This window comes from Lepidochelys kempii, chromosome 10 (assembly GCF_965140285.1).
Source record: "Lepidochelys kempii isolate rLepKem1 chromosome 10, rLepKem1.hap1, whole genome shotgun sequence".
Lineage (NCBI taxonomy): Eukaryota > Metazoa > Chordata > Testudines > Cheloniidae > Lepidochelys > Lepidochelys kempii.
In genome coordinates, this window is record NC_136389.1 from 54,031,966 (window position 1) to 54,052,738 (window position 20,773).

The following is a 20,773-nucleotide window of genomic DNA, read 5'->3' on the forward strand; positions in this document are numbered from 1 at the left end:
TCTTCAGGCCCCCGTTCCCTCCCTCCCTCCGTGAACGCAAGGGCAGACAATCGTTTTGCACCTTTTTTCTTGAGTTACCTGTGCAGACGCCATACCACAGCAAGCATGGAGCCCGTTCAGCTAACCGTCGCTGTATATCTCCTGGGTGCTGGCAGACGTGGTACTGCATTGCTACACAGCAGCAGTTAATTGCCTTTTGGCAGCAGACAGTGCAGTATGACTGGTAGCCGTCATCGACGTAGTCCTGGGTGCTCTTTTAATCGGGTGTCTGGGCAAACATGAGAGTGACTCAACCCGGTCATTTCACTTTTAAGTTTCGTCTCGTGGCGATTCAGTCCTACCGGCAGTGCACTGTCTTTTAACCTCCAGCCAGCAGAAGATGATGGCTAGTCGTCATACTGCACCGTCTTCTGCCGAGCACCCAGGGGATGATGACGGCTAGTGGTCGTACTGCACAATCTGCTGCTAGCAAGATCTATAAAGATAGATGAAGTGGCTCAAAACAAGAAATAGACCGGATTTGTTTTGTATTCATTTTCTCCCTCCCTCCCTCCTTCCCTCTGTGAAATCAACGGCCTGCTAAACCCAGTTTTGAGTTCTATCCGTGAGGTTTTGGGTTCTATCCTTGAGGGGGGCCATTCAGTTTCTCGCAGAGCCACCCCCTTTGTTGATTTTAATTCCCTGTAAGCCAACCCTGTAAGCCATGTCGTCAGTTGCCCCTCCCTCCGTCAGGGCAATGGCAGACAATCGTTCTGCGCCTTTTTTCTGTGCAGACACCATACCACGGCAAGCATGGAGCCCGCTCAGATCACTTTGGCAATTAGGAGCACATTGAACACCATGCCCACTATCCAGCAGTATATGCAGATCCAGAACCTGACAAAGTGATACCGGGGGAGTAGGCGACGTCAGCGTGGTGAGGAGAATGATGAGGACATGGACACAAACTTCTCTCAAAGCAGAGGGCCTGGCAATGTGGGCATCATGGTGCTAATGGGGCAGGTTCATGTGGTGGAACGCCAATTCTGGGCTTGGGAAACAAGCACAGACTGGTGGGACCACATAGTGTTGCAGGTCTGGGACGATTCCCAGTGGTTGCGAAACTTTCGCATGTGTAAGGGCACTTTCATGGAACTTTGTGACTTGCTTTCCCCTGCCGTGAGGCGCAAGAATACCAAGATGAGAGCAGCCTTCACAGTTGAGAAGTGAGTAGCAATAGCCCTGTGGAAGCTTGCAACGCCAGACAGCTACTGGTCAGTCGGGAATCAATTTGGAGTGGGCAAATCTACTGTGGGGGCTGCTGTGATGCAAGTAGCCAATGCAATCAAAGATCTGCTGATATCAAGGGTGGTGACCCTGGGAAATGTGCAGGTCATAGTGGATGGCTTTGCTGCAATGGGATTCCCTAACTGTGGTGGGGCCATAGACGGAACCCATATCCCTATCTTGGCACTGGAGCACCAAGCCGGCAAGTACATAAACCGCAAGGGGTACTTTTCAATAGTGCTGCAAGCACTGGTGGATCACAAGGGACGTTTCACCAACATCAACGTGGGATGGCCGGGAAAGGTGCATGATGCTCGCATCTTCAGGAACTCTGGTCTGTTTCAAAAGCTGCAGGAAGGGACTTTATTCCCAGACCAGAAAATAACCGTTGGGGACATTGAAATGCCTATAGTTATCCTTGGGGACCCAGCCTACCCCTTAATGCCATGGCTCATGAAGCCGTACACAGGCAGCCTGGACAGTAGTCAGGAGCTGCTCAACTACAGGCTGAGCAAGTGCAGAATGGTGGTAGAATGTGCATTTGGACATTTAAAAGCATGCTGGCGCAGTTTTCTGACTCGGTTAGACCTCAGCGAAACCAATATTCCTACTGTTATTACTGCTTGCTGTGCACTCCATAATATCCGTGAGAGTCAGGGGGAGACGTTTATGGCAGGGTGGGAGGTTGAGGCAAATAGCCTGGCTGCTGGTTTCACACAGCCAGACACCAGGGCGGTTAGAAGAGCACAGGAGGGAGCGGTACGCATCAGAGAAGCTTTGAAAACCAGTTTCATGACTGGCCAGGCTACGGTGTGAAAGTTCTGTTTGTTTCTCCTTGATGAAACCCACTGCCCCTTGGTTCATTCTACTTCCCTGTAAGCTAACCACCCTCCCCTCCTCCCTTCGATCACTGCTTGCAGAGGCAATAAAGTCATTGTTGCTTCACATTTATGCATTCTTTATTCATTCATCACACAAATAGGGGGATAACTACCAAGCTAGCCCAGGAGGGGTGGTGGAGGAGAGAAGCACCAGGATGGGTGGCGGAGGAGGGAAGGGCAAGGCTACACAGCACTTTAAAACTTATTGAATGCCAGCCTTCTGTTGCTTGGGCAATCCTCTGGGGTGGAGTGGCTGGGTGGCCGGAGGCCCCTCCCACCGCGTTCTTGGGCGTCTGGGTGAGTAAGCTATGGAACTTGGGGAGGAGGGCGGTTGGTTACATAGGGGCTGTAGCAGTAGTCTGTGCTACTGCTACCTTTCCTGCAGCTCAACCATACGCTGGAGCATATTGGTTTGATCCTCTAGCAGCCTCAGCATTGAATCCTGCCTCCTCTCATCATGCTGCCACCGCATTTGAGCTTCAGCCCTCTCTTCAGCCTACCACCTCTCCTCCCGGTCATATTGTGCTTTCGTGCACTCTGACATTGTCTGCCTCCACGCATTCATCTGTGCTATGTCAGTGTGGGAGGACACCATGAGCTCAGAGAACATTTCATCACGAGTGTGTTTTTTTCGCCTTCTAATCTTCACTAGCCTCTGGGAAGGGGAAGATCCTGTGATCATTGAAACACATGCAGCTGGTGAAGAGAGAGAAAAAAAAAAAGAGGCAGTGGTATTTAAAAAAACACATTTTCTAGAACAATGGCTACACTCTTTCACGGTAAACCTTGCTGTTAACATTACATACACAGCACATGTGCTTTCGTTCCAAGGTTGCATTTGCCTCCCCCCACCACGTGGCTAGCGCCACCCCCCACCTTCCCCGGCGAACATTTCTGTTCAGCCACAGGCAAACAGCCCAGCAGGAACGGGCACCTCTGCATGTCCCCTTAAGAAAAGCACCCTATTTCAACCAGGTGACCATAAATGATATCACTCTCCTGAGGATAACCCAGAGAGATAAAGAACGGATGTTGTTTGAATGCCAGCAAACATACACTGCAATGCTTTGTTCTACAATGATTCCCGAGTACGTGCTACTGGCCGGGTGTGGTAAAGTGTCCTACCATGGTGGATGGAATAAGGCTGCCCTTCCCAGAAACCTTTTGCAAAGGCTTTGGGAGTACATCCAGGAGAGCCGCAAATGCCAGGGCAAATTAATCATTAAACATGCTTGCTTTTAAACCATGTATAGTATTTTAAAAGGTATACTCACCAGAGGTCCCTTCTCCGCCTGGCGGGTCTGGGAGGCAGCCTTGGGTGGGTCTGGGGGGTACTGGCTCCAGGTCCAGGGTGAGAAACAGTTCCTGGCTGTTGAGAAAACCGGTTTCTCCGCTTGCTTGCTGTGAGCTATCTACAACTTCATCATCATCCTCTTCTTTGTCCCCAAAACCTGCTTCTGTGTTGCCTCCATCTCCATTGAAGGAGTCAAACAACACGGCTGGGGTAGTGGTGGCTGAACCCCCCCTAAAATGGCATGCAGCTCATCATAGAAGCGGCATGTTTGGGGCTCTGACCCGGAGCGGCCGTTTGCCTCTCTGGTTTTCTGGTAGGCTTGCCTCAGCTCCTTAAGTTTCACGCGGCATTGCTTTGGGTCCCTGTTATGGCCTCTGTCCTTCATGCCCTGGGAGATTTTGTCAAATGTTTTGGCATTTTGAAAACTGGAACGGAGTTCTGATAGCACGGATTCTTCTCCCCATACAGCGATCAGATCCCGTACCTCCCGTTCGGTCCATGCTGGAGCTCTTTTGCGATTCTGGGACTCCATCATGGTCACCTCTGCTGATGAGCTCTGGCCAGCGTGGCAAGCTGCAGGTGACCATGCAAACAGGAAATTGAAATTCAAAAGTTTGCGGGCCTTTTCCTGTCTATCTGGCCCGTGCATCTGAGTTGAGACTGCTGTCCAGAGCGGTCACAATAGAGCACTCTGGGATAGCTCTCAGAGGCCAATACCGTCTAATTGCATCCACAGTACCCCAAATTCGACCCAGCAAGGCCGATTTAAGCGCTAATCCACTTGTCAGAGGTGGATTAAGGAAATTGATTTTAAGAGCCCTTTAAGTCGAAAAAAAGGGCTTCATCGTGTGGACGGGTGCAGGTTTACATCGATTTAATGCTGCTAAATTCAACCTAAACTCCTAGTGTAGACCAGGGCTAAGGGTGCAGTCTACCAGCTGCCTATTAGCAGCCCTTTATAGGCCCAGGTGTAGCCCCACCCTCTTTAATTGGCTGGATGGGACTCATCTGTTCTGGTTCTGGGGAGCTGGGCTTAACCTGCCCATAGGGACCAGCTACCCTGTGACTGACTCGTGGCCTAGAAGAGGTTGGGGGAGAGGGTGCTTTTCCTACACTGGGTCAGTGAGTTGTGTTAGGAAACAGTCATGTTTAAAAACACGTTGGCTAGTTGTGGGTAACTCAGTTAGTACGTATTTGTCTCTACAACGTGCCAAGAGGTTTTCAATAACGGTAGTTAAAATGTGTTAACACGTTTTTTTCTGCAACACATTTTTCCCAATGTACACAAAGCCTCTCTGAGTAAGAGGAAGAGAGCTGATTTTTATCTGCCTAGGCTATTAGCTCATAATGGAATCTGAAAATGATTGCACCGGTTTAGCAAGTCTGGTATCTTATCCCTTGGATCAGTTACTGACTTTGTTCTTTCCCTGATGGAAAAAATGGAGTCAGGAAAAAGAGCGAGAGAAGAAGCTTGAGTGCTCTGAGCTAGACTGATTGTTTAGGTCTGCAGCAAAAGGTGAAAAGCCTTTTTGTGTGTGTGTGTGGGGTGGGGGGGGCACGTTCTCTCTCTTAAGGAGCTGAAAAGAGCTTTACCCAAGACTGTCCACATGTATCAAACCAAGAAGTTAGTGTGACTAAACTTGATGCAGAGCAGGTTGCTAAACCTCACCTTAATGGCAGGCTGCTGGGAGAGTGCTGTACCCCACCTCACTTGGAAGTTGAACCTCAAAGGGATAACTTCCCAGGGTTTTTTGTCCCTGGATATGCACTTAAAAGTAGAAGCAGTCTATGACCCTGATTTTGCAAAGGGATCTGCAATCATGGACCATCATGCTCTCTGAGCCCTATTGAAGCAAGAGTTTCTCCACATGTGAGTAAGGAATGCAGCTTGTGGATTTCTTTATAGAATCTGGGCTGAACTGTGAACAGAGATAATCTTTTATTGGGACAACTGTAATTGTAATCTAATGAGAGTTGACACGTCATGAACGTCCAATGTGGACACTTCACTGAGCTTGATGACTTCAGGAATTGGAAATGAAAAGGCAGCCTTCCTTCTCCCACTGGCACAGAGTGGAGATCCTAGGGAGTTGGTGGTGGGGTAACAGTAGTCAGAGATGACAGTTTAGCAATGATGGGCCTTATCTTTGTCATTCTTCAAGCTAGACTGGAAATGAATGGAGTAGTGTGTAAAGTTTGGAAACTCTCTCATGCTACCCATTTTTCACAAGAATCTGACTCCTTAGGAATCCTGAAAGGTAAGGTAGTTGCATTCCGCCGGCAGGTAAGGACATTGTGGTGTTAGTAAGCTACAGCGCTGCTATGAGGAAACTATTTACATGCAGGATTCCCAAGACATGTTGTGGGTTGTTTGTTTCAGTGTAATTTTTAAAAGTAAAACAATGGAAGCAGGAGAAAAGCCAATGTAAAGAAAGTGCCCTGTTAGTTTTGGCTTGTAGAAGTTCCTCTTAATTGTCTTTTGTAGACGGCAGCATTTGTATAATTTTATTTTCTCTGGCTTTCCCCATGTGTCAGATGCTGCATCTCAGTGGGTATTTACTGGGTCAATAATTATGAGCGAACTTTCAGAGAATGATTGTTACAAGCTAGATTTTTCCAGAGTGGGTGTGTTCTGTATGTAATTACAGTTCTGTTCTGTAGTCTCCTGTTTGTATTCCAGACACCATTGCATGCACCATAATATGCACAATTATGTAGGATGCTATTTATAATATTGTTTTGGAAAACTGAGCATAGTAGAGACTTTTTGGTTCTATTTTTCAAACCTGGCATCTAAGTGAGAGCAACCCGGTTCTAAATATGGGCTCACAAATTGACACACAACTCCCAATAAATACCTATTTTACATATCACAGATCCGATATGAGTGTCTAAATGCAGAATTGTGCCCCAGTTTTAGACACTTGGGTTTCAAAATTCGATTCTCTGTATATAGTTTTTGCCTTTTCTAAGCCCCAGCCTCTCAATGAGATAATACAGCTGCAAAAGGCATCATTACATCCATGACTAGGAACAAATAATCAGCCACCGGAACTCAATCAAATGAAAACTTCAGCATGTTGTTGGAACACAACACTGACCACCTTTTTGACTTCCCTTTTGGGCTGTCTGGTCATGTATATACTATGCTACTGTTTTCTGGTTGGAAGAATTTGATATCTGGATATTTCCTACAATTTTAACATTCTGCTTCTGTCTTTCTTTGAGTGGCAGGTCCAGACAGCTATGCTTAATCAGTATTGTACATCTGATAAAAATGGACAGTTTATCTAGGGGCTAACTTGCAGCTGAATTGTAGTATTAGACAGAATTAAATGGGTGTTGGACATTTGGGGGGTGGATTGGTAAATATTGTCTGCTTCATACAATTGAATCCAGGTTGAAATAGGTATTATTTCTCCTCTATAAACCAGCTATTCTTATTAAAGGGAGGTGGAGTGTGAAAATTAACTTAGAGATGCAAGATCCTGAATTGATAACAAGGTTTCACTTAAACAGCAATATATCTTTACCCCAGGCTTTGTGAAAATTTGACCGCCTACCATATTGGATCAGAATGCCTTGAACTAACCTAACCTCCACAGACCAGTTCAGATCCACTCAGCATCAGAAGTGTGACTGCACCAACCCTCTTGTCCACGCAGATCTCATTAACCCCTTGTTCCCTGGCAGCTCCAGTACTTTTTGTTTCGTTTTTATTCCCGATGACTGGTGGCTAATGGTTTTTTAAACAATTGTTTCTTTTGTCCTGTAGAGGTTGGGTCACTGCGCACGCAGAGACCTTCGTCTTTACATGAAGAGATCCACCAAAAAAATTAGTTGGGACAAAGTTAGTGCTTAGTGGCTGAAATGTAAATATTGATTTTTCTGTTTGAGTGAAGTATTCAAAGAGTTAATGCCAGGAAGCACCCAGGCATCTAGTGTATTCGAATATATTAATAATCAATTATTAAAATCCTATTGATTGGCAACATAAAAGCATGTTTTAGGTGCAGGAACACTTCATAGCCCCTGGTGAACGGGGTTAACTGCAGTACAGCTTTCCTCCTCCTCCTCCTTTTTCAGATGTTATGGGGAGCCCATTGAAGTCAATGAGAACTGTGGCAATTCATTTCATTGGGCTTTGGACTGGGATGTGTAAGACAGCCTGTTTGCAAGGCAGAGGAGTGAGAGCCCTTTGGGAAGGTCAGGCTCCATTTTAACACTGTGGGTCTACTAGCAGAGCACGGAGTGTTGGCTGGTCAAGCCAGGTGCCTCTAATGTAGATTCTGTTGGCAGGCAGTGAATCCAGCCCTGTAAGTGCAGCATAGCTGTTAATGAATCCAAATTCTCCTCTGTATTGTACACACTGATCTGGAAACCTTCATTTCAAATGTTACTAAAACGTCACTGTTTTGTAGCTCAACTGCTAAAAAAAAGACTGGATAACGAAGCATCTTCTAGGGCAAAACCTCAGCCTGCATCTCCTAGTGACAGTTTCAGGAAGCAATGTGTATGTATAGCTCCTTCCAATAGGTATCAAAAAGTATAAACATTTTTTTAAAGCTAATGTTAAAATTATGTAATACACAGGTTGAGAAAAGTGTCTGTTCATCTGGGTATAGTGCTAGATTATCCACAAATACAAAGTTTGTCTTTAAAAGTCATATGATACATACAGTACATAATCAGCAATAACCCAAATTTAGGGGAATAAATTTAAGAATACAATTTAGATATTAGTATCCAAATCTACACTGCAATGTAAGCCCCAGGCTAGTAGAGCTGAGCAGACCTGTGGTTTGTTAACCTAGGGCTTGAGTGTTTACGCTCATTTGTAACCCCAGGTTAAGAATTGTTGAATCTTGCGTCCCAACTTGGGGCTCCAGCATCTACTCCGCATGAAGCGGGCCTGAGTCCAGCCATCCACATCCCAGACTTCCTAGTGCCTTCCCAAAATGTGGCTTCTCTTGCTCTTTGTGGTGCAGTGTGGGAAAACTTGACTGTCCAGAGGACAAAAGAAAGTCAGCCCATGGGATTGTGGGATACTTTTGGTGGACTTGTAAGGTATATCTACACTGCAGTTAGATACCCATGTCTGGCCTGTATCAGTTGACTCATGCTCGCTGCGCTCGGGCTGTGGTGCTATTTAACTGAGGTGTAGACTTTTCAGGGTGGTCTTGAGCTAGCGCTCTGCAGCCCTCCCCACCTACGATGCAGAGCAATAGTGCTTGCAGTCTGGGTCCCAGCTTGACTTGGGCTCAGACCCTCCACCCCATAGGGTCCTGGGACCCTGGATCCAAGACCTGGATTAGTGTAATTTGTGTTTAGATGGAAGGGGAGTTAGGCTTGAGTCTGAGTTTGACCCTGGGCTTACATTGCAGTGTAGACATACAGGGGCCATAGCCTTTTGAACCTCTGGGCTGCTGGGAAAAAAAAGGGAAGGTAGTGGCCTTTCTTCTGATCACTGTGTTTGGAATATTTGTGGTGAATTGGAAAAATAACTGCTTTATTAAGAAGCCTAATTGAAATTGCGCAATTGAAACCACATGAGCAGGCTGTAATTAATTGCATTTCACATCACTTTTACAGGAAATACTTTCACATGACTTTCCTAGCAGGAGACTGAGTGACACACTTTCAACCAAGCAGGAGATAGAAGTAGCACATCATCTCCGTGTTCCAGGACCAGTTTTTCAAACAGTTGCATGCCTGAGTGCACCTATGTTTCTCTGTCTGTGGACAGATAGATTTGCACATGTTTTATGTGCACTTGTTTTGAAAACTGGTGTTTGGCTGCACTTACTATGAGGGCAGGACATTGTTGATAGTAATGAAGCCCATTGTGGGTGTTGCATACAGTGCACTTCTAGCAAATGATACTGTTTTAATAAGTAAGAGACCAGTGCAAGAGGAGATTTCTCAATAATCCTTTGCGTTCTATCTTTGTAGGTGTGGACGAACTCACCATCATCAACATTTTGACAAACCGCAGCAATGAACAGAGGCAGGATATCGCCTTTGCCTATCAGAGGAGAACTAAAAAGGTACCGAGAGCATCAAGACTGGTTTATGATTGGTATTATCCGTCACATTCGTGGTTAGGTTTGAAGTGATCATACTATAATTGATTTCACTGGGAGGTCCACTTGCTTTTACTGTGGCTGAGCTTGGCTCAAGATAGTTTAAGAAATAGCTGGTGACTGTTGATGCATTACTCCTGTAGGTATTCCAAAGTACCAGGAATGCTGCTGATGGGGATATGCTACCATCTCTCTAAAGCCCACCTTATTGCGGGCAGGTTATGACACCATTGGAATCTAAAGCTGTGCCTCTCCTGCCAGATTTCTAGGGTTGCGAAGCACACACATCTGTAACTGAAATCCCCTGGAGAAGGGGTTCTTCACACTTCTAAAAATCAAGCCCAGTGTTTTAGCACCAGCCAGGCATGTTCTCCTATGTCCATTGTGTGTGTAGCAGTGTGCGTGCTTGAGCATGTGAAAATCCTTTTTGTTCAAGTGATGCCTGACGTCTGGGACCCAGTAAAAGGAGCGGAACTGAGGGAAGATATGCATGTTCAGGTAACTTAGCGGAAGGAAACTCTTCCAGCTTTCATTCACACAGTCCGTCCAAATAACTACTGCAATCAGTTATACAGTGAATCATGCAGGTACTGAACAAAGTCAGCTCACCGGCTAAATTATCACCAGATGTTATCCTGACAAGACTATCCAGTGTACCAAGCTGTTGATGATGAAAAGGAGACTATATAAAATATGCATAGCTGTCTGTAAAATGAGCCTTCTAGCAGGGAGCCGAGAGATGTTCTCTTGAACAAGTTTTAAAATATTCCTCTAATTGAAGTTTTATGCCCACATAAAAGAAGGAAAAACATGCATAGATTCCCATTGGGTTCTGACAGCTGCATCTCTTTCAGATTTGTCAGACACCAAATAGAAGCCCTGAAATCTCAGCTGAAACCAAGTACAAATCCAGAGCTATGTTTTTGAAATTCACAAACTTTTGTGCATTCCTGATTTAGGTACCTGCAGACTCTACTGAGTGTATGCAAGTTGGGCGTGCACGCGCACACAGAGCTGAGTGTAACCCCCATCTTGTGCAAGGGCGTCAGGATAGCTGTGGTTATAAGCTGGACCCTCAATAGTAAGACTTGAAGCTCTGATTAAAAATATGCCAAAGTTCTGAGATCATGATGACGATCTTCAGAATTTTTATCCAGATGTTGATTCCCTTCACTCATTTCCCTCCCTTTCCCAGCCCACAAATATGCTAAAGATACCAGTTAAGAGATGGGATTGTATTGGTGCCAAAGGTAGAGTGGCCTGTGGAAACCATGGAAACTAAGAGAACAGACCTTCCAATGCAACTGTGAAAACAAATGAGTCAGTGTTAAGAGAGCAGGAAACAGCCCATGAATCGATGCATCCTGTCTGATGATTCAGGGCTCCACCTGCCCAGGGCTCTCTAGGGATAGTCTCTTGTAGATTTCCTTGGAGACATCTTATATTGCTAAATTAGAGTTCCTCCTAAGGTGGAATTGCTGTGTCCTGTGGCTTACAGCAGAGGTCCTCAAACTTCTGTTAATAGTATGGATCTCTGTTTTAAAGGGTGTGTCTCATGATCCCGCCTCCCTTCCCATTCATGAAAAATCAAACACTGTTTGGACCCTCTTTCTCTTGGGACCCAGCATCCCTCCCCCAGGAGCTGCTAAATCTTCCCTTTCCAGATGTGTTATAGGAGTTATCCAAGGCTGCCTAGGACCTTGCCTGTGTATGTCCTTGCACAGAGCTCTGCTCATTGTAACCCTATAGGGAATCCGTTCGCCAACAGTCGTTTGGGATTGTGCTGCCATGTTCTAATTTTAATTTGGAACATTTTTCTGGTTGTAAGTGTGAGATTTAATAATGAGCAGCTTGGCAAGTGTTTGCTTCCTTCTGTTTCCCTTTGGGTTCACTTCTAGCGGTGGCACAGAATGGCAGGAAGGATCCCCTGCTTGATATGTGGAAATTATGCTGCTGCTAGCAGATCTTACTACTGTCTCCCTACAATTTCATCGCTGCAGTTAGAAATAAGGATGTAGACAGAGTAATTTCCAGCCCTTCCATTAGCATTTTATCCCAAACCAGGGCTGTACTAATCTACCTTTGGCTCAAGTGAATGAACACTTGTCCTGTTCTCCTAAAGTATCTGTGACGAACAGCTAGCTGGAGACCTCTCAGACTCTGTAAACTCACTTAAACTGGCACCTACAGTGTGCATAACATAGTTTTTGCTGGAAAAGAGACTTTCTGGCTTCACACCATTCTCATGATCAGCTAAAAGCTCTGTTTTCCTGAGCCCAACTGGTCAGGAAATGCCAGTAGCATTGAATGAAGCTCCCTGAGCCAAGAGATCACTTACTATAAGCAGCGTAGAACATTATTGATACTTCTCTCTACATCCGGTTAGGGAGTTTCACTTATGATAGAATTAGTCCTCAGCACTTCATATACCTAGCCATGGTACTTGCAACCACTTATTCTGGTGATGACGGCATGTGCAGGTTTATGGTATCATTGCACTTGGCTCACTGGTTTGAAGCCCTGCGGTAAAATGGCTGGAAGATGTTTAGATGCACACTCTTTGAGAGAAGAGCTACAAAATGAAACGTTAATGCATTTAACTCTTGTCCCCATAGGAGTGTTGAGGTGCACTTCATGTGTTAGTGTTACCCTGACTTCGTGCCTGGTTTGTTGCTTCCACCACTGAAGCAGAAATTTGTTTAAAGGAAATGAAGGGCATGTGTACATGGTGCAGCAAAGCAAACTGGAGGGGTGTTTTCTAGCTGCCCTGTGTTAACACCTGCTGGTGTGCTCTAATAGATGCTCATTTGTGTCAGTATAATCCTGTTTGGAACTGGATTCCCGTCAACACAAACTAGGTGCCTTTTAGAGTGCACCAGCAGTGTCTACATGGGTAATTAGAGCATTCTGCAAATCACACCCTTCTAGTGCACTTTGCCAGTGCCCTGTAGACAAGCCCAAAGTTGAAAAGCTGAGGGAAGAGGAAAGAAATTAACAGTCCCCAACTCATTTGAATTAAACTGTGTGTGTGTTTGTTTTTGTTTGTTTGTTTGTTTTCCCTAATCCCATTGCATTGGTTTATATGCTTTTTAACCTTTACACTGAAGTGCAAAGATTAGACTTCACACAAAGTTAATTGGAATCGATCATGCTCATCTGGAATGGATTAGCTAAACTGTAGCTCCCTGAATTGACCACATCCTAGGAAATGGACACATCTGCCTCTCTTTATTATTCTCTCTAGCAGTGAGTGACAGTGAGGGTTGGTGCAGATTGGTGATACTTTTCTTTTAAAGGGGTGAAGGAAACTCTGCTTGCCTCATTTTTCCTCTCTAGATTTCACTGAAAGACCCTGTCTTCCATTTCCTTATCCACTCTCCAGGAAAAGCAGTAACAATCTTGGAGATTCACAACCACTGAAGGCAGAATTGTCTGGAGGTCAAAAATGAGCTTTAATCATTTTCTCCTTTTATTTTTTTAAAGGAACTTTCTGCAGCACTGAAGTCAGCTCTCTCAGGTCACCTGGAGGCAGTGATTTTGGGCCTGTTGAAGACACCGGCTCAGTATGATGCTTCTGAACTGAAAGGTGCCATGAAGGTAAATGAGAATTGAAACTGAAGTTGCTCCAAGTAAGTCTGTCATCCTTTAGAATTGCTACCTAAGGCCATGATTTTAAAAAATGGCCACGTATTTTTAAGTGCTACAGTTTTCAGATGTCCAACATAAGGCACCCAAAATCAGTATCCACTAGTTAAATTCTTGGGCCAGGTGAGATTTTTCATTTAAATGTTTGTCACTTACTTTTTAAAAATAACTTTTGAAGAATGAACATGAAGCTAAGGACATAACTGATCGGCTGCTTTGAATAGGCACCTGTACAAGAGCATTTGGAAAGCAAACTACTTTCCTGATTGCATTTCTGCATACTTTTTAAAAAAAAGTGTTTTCAATATTAAAACAAAATAGAGAAGTTGTTAGCTAGAGCCAAAAACTCCTGTGATAGAACATAAATCATTTCCAATTACGGGGTCACATCACTGATTGTGAGAGGGTGTCTCATATCTAGTCCTTTCCCTCCATAAAATCTGAACACAAGGAGGTGCTTAAGTCCAATTTCCCCAGGAGCCTCTGAAAGGATGGCTTTGAAAACTGACTCGAACTTTGTGCACATGCAAAAAAACTGTGAACACCTACCAGTGCCAGGATTTGCTTTTAAAATCCTACAAGAAAACTCATGTTTTGGCTTTCATATTTCTAAATGTCACTTAAATTTTTGTATGCAATGTAGTTGTACCGAGGATATTAGAGAGACAAGGTGAGTGAGATAATGTCTTTTATTGGACAATTTCTGTTGGTGAAAGAGACAAGCTTTCGAGCTACACAGAGCTCTTCTTCAGGTCTGGGAAAGGAACTCCTAGCATCACAGCAAAATGCAAGGTGGTGCAGATTCATAGAATATCAGGGTTGGAAGGGACCTCAGGAGGTCATCTAGTCCAACCCCTTGCTCAAAGCGGGACCAATCCCCAACTAAATCATCCCAGCCAGGGCTCTGTCAAGCCTGACCTTAAAAACCTCTAAAGAAGGAGATTCCACCACCTCCCTAGGTAACCCATTCCAGTGCTTCACCACCCTCCTAGTGAAAAAGTTTTTCCTAATATCCAACCTAAACCTCCCCCACTGCAACTTGAGACCATTACTCCTTGTTCTATCATCTGGTATCACTGAGAACAGTCTAGATCCATCCTCTTTGGAACCCCCTTTCAGGTAGTTGAAAGCAGCGATCAAATCCCGCCGCATTCTTCTCTTCTGCAGACTAAATAATCCCAGTTCCCTCAGCCTCTCCTCATAAGTCATGTGCTCCAGCCCCCTAATCATTTTTGTTAGGCATAAGTAGTTAGAATCTATTGTAAGGGACCATTCAAGGTAGCGTGGCCCCTTACCTTGCTGGGAGTTCCTTTCCTAGACCTGAAGAAGAGCTTTGTGTGGCTTCAAAGCTTGTCTCTCTCACCAGCAGAAGTTGTTCCAGCAAAAGATATTACCTCACCTACCTTCTCACTTAAATTTTTGATATTCTTGGTTAGGTAAATTTTTGGGTTTTTAAAATTGTTTTTCACTAATATAAATTGTTCACACAAATACTTTTTTAAAATTAAAGTTGGCAGCAACAGACTGAACTAGTTAACAGACATCCTAGCTCAGAGAAAAATTTCAGGTACAGGTAATAACAAAACCATTTAATAAATTGTAGTCAAAAAGTTGGTTCTTTTGGACAATCAAATGCTGCCCTCTGCTGGTTGAAACAGATACGGTCTGTATTTTTGACAGGTTTCAGAGTAACAGCCGTGTTAGTCTGTATTCGCAAAAAGAAAAGGAGGACTTGTGGCACCTTAGAGACTAACCAATTTATTAGAGCATAAGCTTTCGTGAGCTACAGCTCACTTCTTCAGATGCATATCGTGGAAACTGCAGCAGGCTTTATATATACACAGAGAATATGAAACAATACCTATTCCCACCCCACTGTCCTGCTGGTAATAGCTTATCTAAAGTGATTTCCAGCACAAATCCAGGTTTTCTCACCCTCCACCCCCCCACACAAATTCACTCTCCTGCTGGTGATAGCCCATCCAAAGTGATAACTCTTTACACAATGTGCATGACAATTAAGCTGGGCTATTTCCTTCATAAATCCAGGTTCTCACATCCCCCCCACCCCCATACACACACAAACTCACTCTCCTGCTGGTAATAGCTCATCCAAACTGACCACTCTTCAAGTTAAAATCCAAGTTAAACCAGAACATCTGGGGGGGGGGGGTAGGAAAAAACAAGAGGAAACAGGCTACCTTGCATAATGACTTAGCCACTCCAAGTCTCTATTTAAGCCTAAATTAATAGTATCCAATTTGCAAATGAATTCCAATTCAGCAGTTTCTCGCTGGAGTCTGGATTTGAAGTTTTTTTGTTTTAAGATAGCGACCTTCATGTCTGTGATCGCGTGACCAGAGAGATTGAAGTGTTCTCCGACTGGTTTATGAATGTTATAATTCTTGACATCTGATTTGTGTCCATTTATTCTTTTACGTAGAGACTGTCCAGTTTGACCAATGTACATGGCAGAGGGGCATTGCTGGCACATGATGGCATATATCACATTGGTGGATGTGCAGGTGAACGAGCCTCTGATAGTGTGGCTGATGTTATTAGGCCCTGTGATGGTGTCCCCTGAATAGATATGTGGGCACAGTTGGCAACGGGCTTTGTTGCAAGGATAAGTTCCTGGGTTAGTGGTTCTGTTGTGTGGTATGTGGTTGTTGGTGAGTATTTGCTTCAGGTTGCGGGGCTGTCTGTAGGCAAGGACTGGCCTGTCTCCCAAGATTTGTGAGAGTGTTGGGTCATCCTTTAGGATAGGTTGTAGATCCTTAATAATGCGTTGGAGGGGTTTTAGTTGGGGGCTGAAGGTGACGGCTAGTGGCGTTCTGTTATTTTCTTTGTTAGGCCTGTCCTGTAGTAGGTAACTTCTGGGAACTCTTCTGGCTCTATCAATCTGTTTCTTTACTTCTGCAGGTGGGTATTGTAGTTCTAAGAAAGCTTGACAGAGATCTTGTAGGTGTTTGTCTCTGTCTGAGGGGTTGGAGCAAATGCGGTTGTATCGCAGAGCTTGGCTGTAGACGATGGATCGTGTGGTGTGGTCAGGGTGAAAGCTGGAGGCATGCAGGTAGGAATAGCGGTCAGTAGGTTTCCGGTATAGGGTGGTGTTTATGTGACCATTGTTTATTAGCACTGTAGTGTCCAGGAAGTGGATCTCTTGTGTGGACTGGACCAGGCTGAGGTTGGTGGTGGGATGGAAATTGTTGAAATCATGGTGGAATTCCTCAAGGGCTTCTTTTCCATGGGTCCAGATGATGAAGATGTCATCAATATAGCGCAAGTAGAGTAGGGGCTTTAGGGGACGAGAGCTGAGGAAGCGTTGTTCTAAATCAGCCATAAAAATGTTGGCATACTGTGGGGCCATGCGGGTACCCATAGCAGTGCCGCTGATCTGAAGGTATACATTGTCCCCAAATGTGAAGTAGTTATGGGTAAGGACAAAGTCACAAAGTTCAGCCACCAGGTTAGCCGTGACATTATCGGGGATAGTGTTCTTGATGGCTTGTAGTCCATCTTTGTGTGGAATGTTGGTGTAGAGGGCTTCTACATCCATAGTGGCCAGGATGGTGTTATCAGGAAGATCACCGATGGATTGTAGTTTCCTCAGGAAGTCAGTGGTGTCTTGAAGGTAGCTGGGAGTGCTGGTAGCGTAGGGCCTGAGGAGGGAGTCTACATAGCCAGACAATCCTGCTGTCAGGGTGCCAATGCCTGAGATGATGGGGCGCCCAGGATTTCCAGGTTTATGGATCTTGGGTAGTAGATAGAATATCCCAGGTCGGGGTTCCAGGGGTGTGTCTGTGCGGATTTGATCTTGTGCTTTTTCAGGAAGTTTCTTGAGCAAATGCTGTAGTTGCTTTTGGTAACTCTCAGTGGGATCAGAGGGTAATGGCTTGTAGAAACTCGTGTTGGAGAGCTGCCGAGCAGCCTCTTGTTCATATTCCGACCTATTCATGACGACAACAGCACCTCCTTTGTCAGCCTTTTTGATTATGATGTCAGAGTTGTTTCTGAGGCTGTGGATGGCATTGCGTTCCGCATGGCTGAGGTTATGGGGCAAGTGATGCTGTATTTTATTCCTCATCATGACGCTTGTTTTTCATTCTGTCTTTAATATGTCTGTAATTATGGATAGTCACTGTCCCCGTACTGTATTTGTAGTCAGAAGACCAGGCTGCAAAGGTCTCACTAGAACCACTGCCTCTGGCATTGTGTAGTTGTTATACTTTCACTTGGTGACCGAGTACTTGTGTCCTCTTCATAAGCTCATATGTCCGCCTCTTCCACTGATCCGAAGCCTGACATCCTGAGTCTGCTGTTAGAGTTTTCAGCGATGGTTGTTAAATGCTGCCCGTTCATGATTGGACTTTAGTTTGGCTTGACTCATTAGTTTCTTTTGTTTGAAGCTTGCTTAATAAGCTACATCCAAGGAGAATCTTAGATGAGAAAAGAAGAAATCCCTACAAAAAAATTATTTGTAAAAAATCATTATCATGTTCATTGAAAAATATTTATGGGGAAGTCAAATACATAAAATCCCCCATAATGACTAGCACAGAGAGAAATTACTGCAAAAGAAGAGAGGGTGAGAGCAATTTTTGGTATTAATCCTCATATTGGACCAAAAATCACTCAGCTATTTCTGCATTGGGGTCTTGGAGACTCCTAGTATGTCAAAATTGGGGGAAAAACACATGGGATGCAATTAAAACAGACATGGTTGTAACCAGTGAACGATGAACAAGTTAAAACTCTCCTAGATTCAGCAGCACACTGTAGAGTTCTTGTGGTGGAGTGACTAACTGTCCCCTTGATCAAACACGTTCTAGAATAAGCCACATACTGTACAGGTGTCAGAGTCTAACTGACTCCATGTTTAGATATTAAAAATAGATCGCAACAGCAACAATATAAAAACTGAAAACACATTAAAGAGGCATTAATGGCCGAATACTTTGAACAAATAGGTGACATGTACAGAACATACAAAATTTTTACACTTTGCACATTTTTGATGTGCTTTTTTGCCTCGTTCTCTGGAACAGATGCAAGTGTCATGCTGTCTGGAGTGGCTCATGACCGTGAGTGCCTATCTCAGGGCAGATGACCCAAACTGCTGGTGTGTTCTATAATTAGATTTCACCAAGCCAGTAGCAAATGTGAGGTTTTTTTTTAGTGACTTCTGCTTTTCTATAGCCAAAAAACCCCAAAACAAAACAAGTAGGATGCTAAAACCAGTGTGGAAAGCTTGATCTGATCCTACTTTGAGAATACTTAATGTATAAAGAGGCACTGGTTTGGCACGGAAATTTTTGTTTACATTTTGTATGCATTGGGGTCAGATATGCTCCGATACATTAAGAGAGTTATAAGCAGTCTTGGTCTAATAAACTCCTTTTGATATGTTTAGACTCGTATATATCACTATCTTGTAAACAAGGAGCATCAACAAATTACCATGCACAGGGCCAAATGTTCAATTCTGGCTTTAAATTAACCTTAAAAATGCAAGTGCAACTCTTTTTGTATGGATGAAATCCACGTTTGCCCATGTACATGCACAGATCAGGCAGAGAGGCCTCAAACTTACTTATTTGTGCTGGCACATGCAGGTTTTGGGGTGTTGTGTTTTTTTGTTTTGTTTTTTTTTTTTACCCGTAAATAGGATGCAAGCAAAAATTAAGATGATTTGTTAAACTGGCTAAAGATTTGCATCACAAAGTCTCCTGGAGTTTCAGAATTAAGGGTACTTTTTCTAGAGATCTTGAGAGTTTGAAACAGGGGGGAAAAATCCTGTTCATATATATACAGCTTGTTTTATTCCAGAAAAAGATTACTGCTGAGAATTAGTTTGTGGTAACTACAGTATTGTATTCATTACAATTCCATTGCATGCCTCCTCCCCCTCCCCCCCAGTATATCTGAAAGCAAAACAAAAATATAAGAAGTATTTTGTTATTAATCTCTACTCCTTCCCCAGACATTTATTAGAACAAACCTAATGAGGGGATTTTCCTGTTTCTATTATGTGTGAGCCTTTTTGTACATTGTTTGCTATTAGATTCTTCTTTTTTTTTTTTCTTTCTTCCTACTATTATTAAAGAAGCACTTACAGAATGGTGGGTTTCTTCATAATTTACTCCATTTTTTAGATATAAAATAATGTTTTGACCTGTAGACAGATGACCTTTGACTCTTCTGTGTGGCTTAGGCTAGATCAGGAATTGGCAATCTTTGGCACACGGCCCATCAGGGAAATCCTTTGATGGGCCAGGATGGTTTGTTTACCTGCAGCGTCCGCAGGTTCGGCCGATTGCAGCTCCCACTGGCCATGGTTTGCTGTTCCAGGCCAATCGGGGCTGCAGGAAGTGGCGTGGGCCGAGGGATGTGCTGACTGCCGCTTTCTGCAGCCCCCACCAGTGGCTCTTCAGGAAACTAAGTAGTCATGGGATAACTGGGAAGGTCCTTTTACTGATCAGAAACTGGTTAAAAGATAAGAAATTAAGAGTAGAAATAAATTGTTAATTTTCACAATGGAGAGAGTTGACAGTCAGTGACAGGATACTGAGCTAAATGGACCATTGGTCTGATCCAGTTATGGCCATTCTTATGTTCTGGAGACTGTGCCCAGTACTACCAGATGACCTGGCAAAAATATGTCAAGTCCTACACGGACAAACAGCCCCAAAATGGTAGGCATAATAGGAAGCCTTCTGTCCAGTAACTGACTCTGACCATCTATGATGATGATTGGCTTAAGCACACAACTTGAATGACTCCTCCATAGGATGTGCTTGGAAAAAAGCTTGATTGGGCTTTTTTTGGTTTTAATCTATTTTTGTTGTTGGACCTAGCTTGTGGGGGATGCTGCAACAGTTTCCCAATTTATAGGCATCATGGATAGATTTAAAAAGCTGTCTTGGGTAGTCACACTGAAGTCCTCCGGTAGTATTTGCCAGATCAGGCCTTTAGGTTTCATTTTGTAGCATTCTTCCTGGTAGTAAGTTTTCAGGATCAGGCCCTAAGGTGACATTTTAATACAGAAAAGCTGTATGGACATTTTGTGGAAGGCATTTTCCACCATTTTACTTTTATCATAAAGCAGAATTGAGTATTGTTCCTACCCTATATAAGAAAAGTAACCTACATAACTTCAATCTTGCTGATGACATGCTTTTCCTTGATAAAGTCAGGAATTTTGGAGGTGGGGTTTTTGGCATAACAAATACCTGAGATTTAATGAGGCATTGAAAAACTCTGCCAGCAAAAGAAATGGGCTCATAAAATAGCTCTGGCTCTCTTTTTGATAATAAAAATTTTGAAATAAACAATTGACCAGTAGCCTGAGGGTAAGAGCATATTGATTGAACTACACTGTTTTGGAGCATCTGAACTCCCATAGAGTTTAATTATCAGCTGACACCTTTTCATATGGGTTAGTAATTTTCTTATTATATTAACACCAATCATTGATTTCTATTTTAAACAGTTGTAATTCAACATAGTTCAAAGTAGCGCTGCTACATTTTGTTTTTACTATAGCTCTAAAGAAAGGCAAGTAATATAGAAACCTGATTATTACATCTTGACTTTGATCACAA

General features: G+C 43.8%; 1 protein-coding gene across 1 annotated transcript in view; it reads left to right on the top strand.

Moving 5' to 3' along the window:
• ANXA2 (annexin A2) overlaps nt 1-20,773 on the top strand; it is a 51,003-nt gene that overhangs the window by 18,861 nt on the left and 11,369 nt on the right. The window contains exons 4-5 of the mRNA XM_073303640.1: nt 9,394-9,488; nt 13,008-13,121. Coding sequence (XP_073159741.1) covers nt 9,394-9,488; nt 13,008-13,121 — 209 coding nt within the window. The remainder of the gene's footprint in view (nt 1-9,393; nt 9,489-13,007; nt 13,122-20,773) is intronic.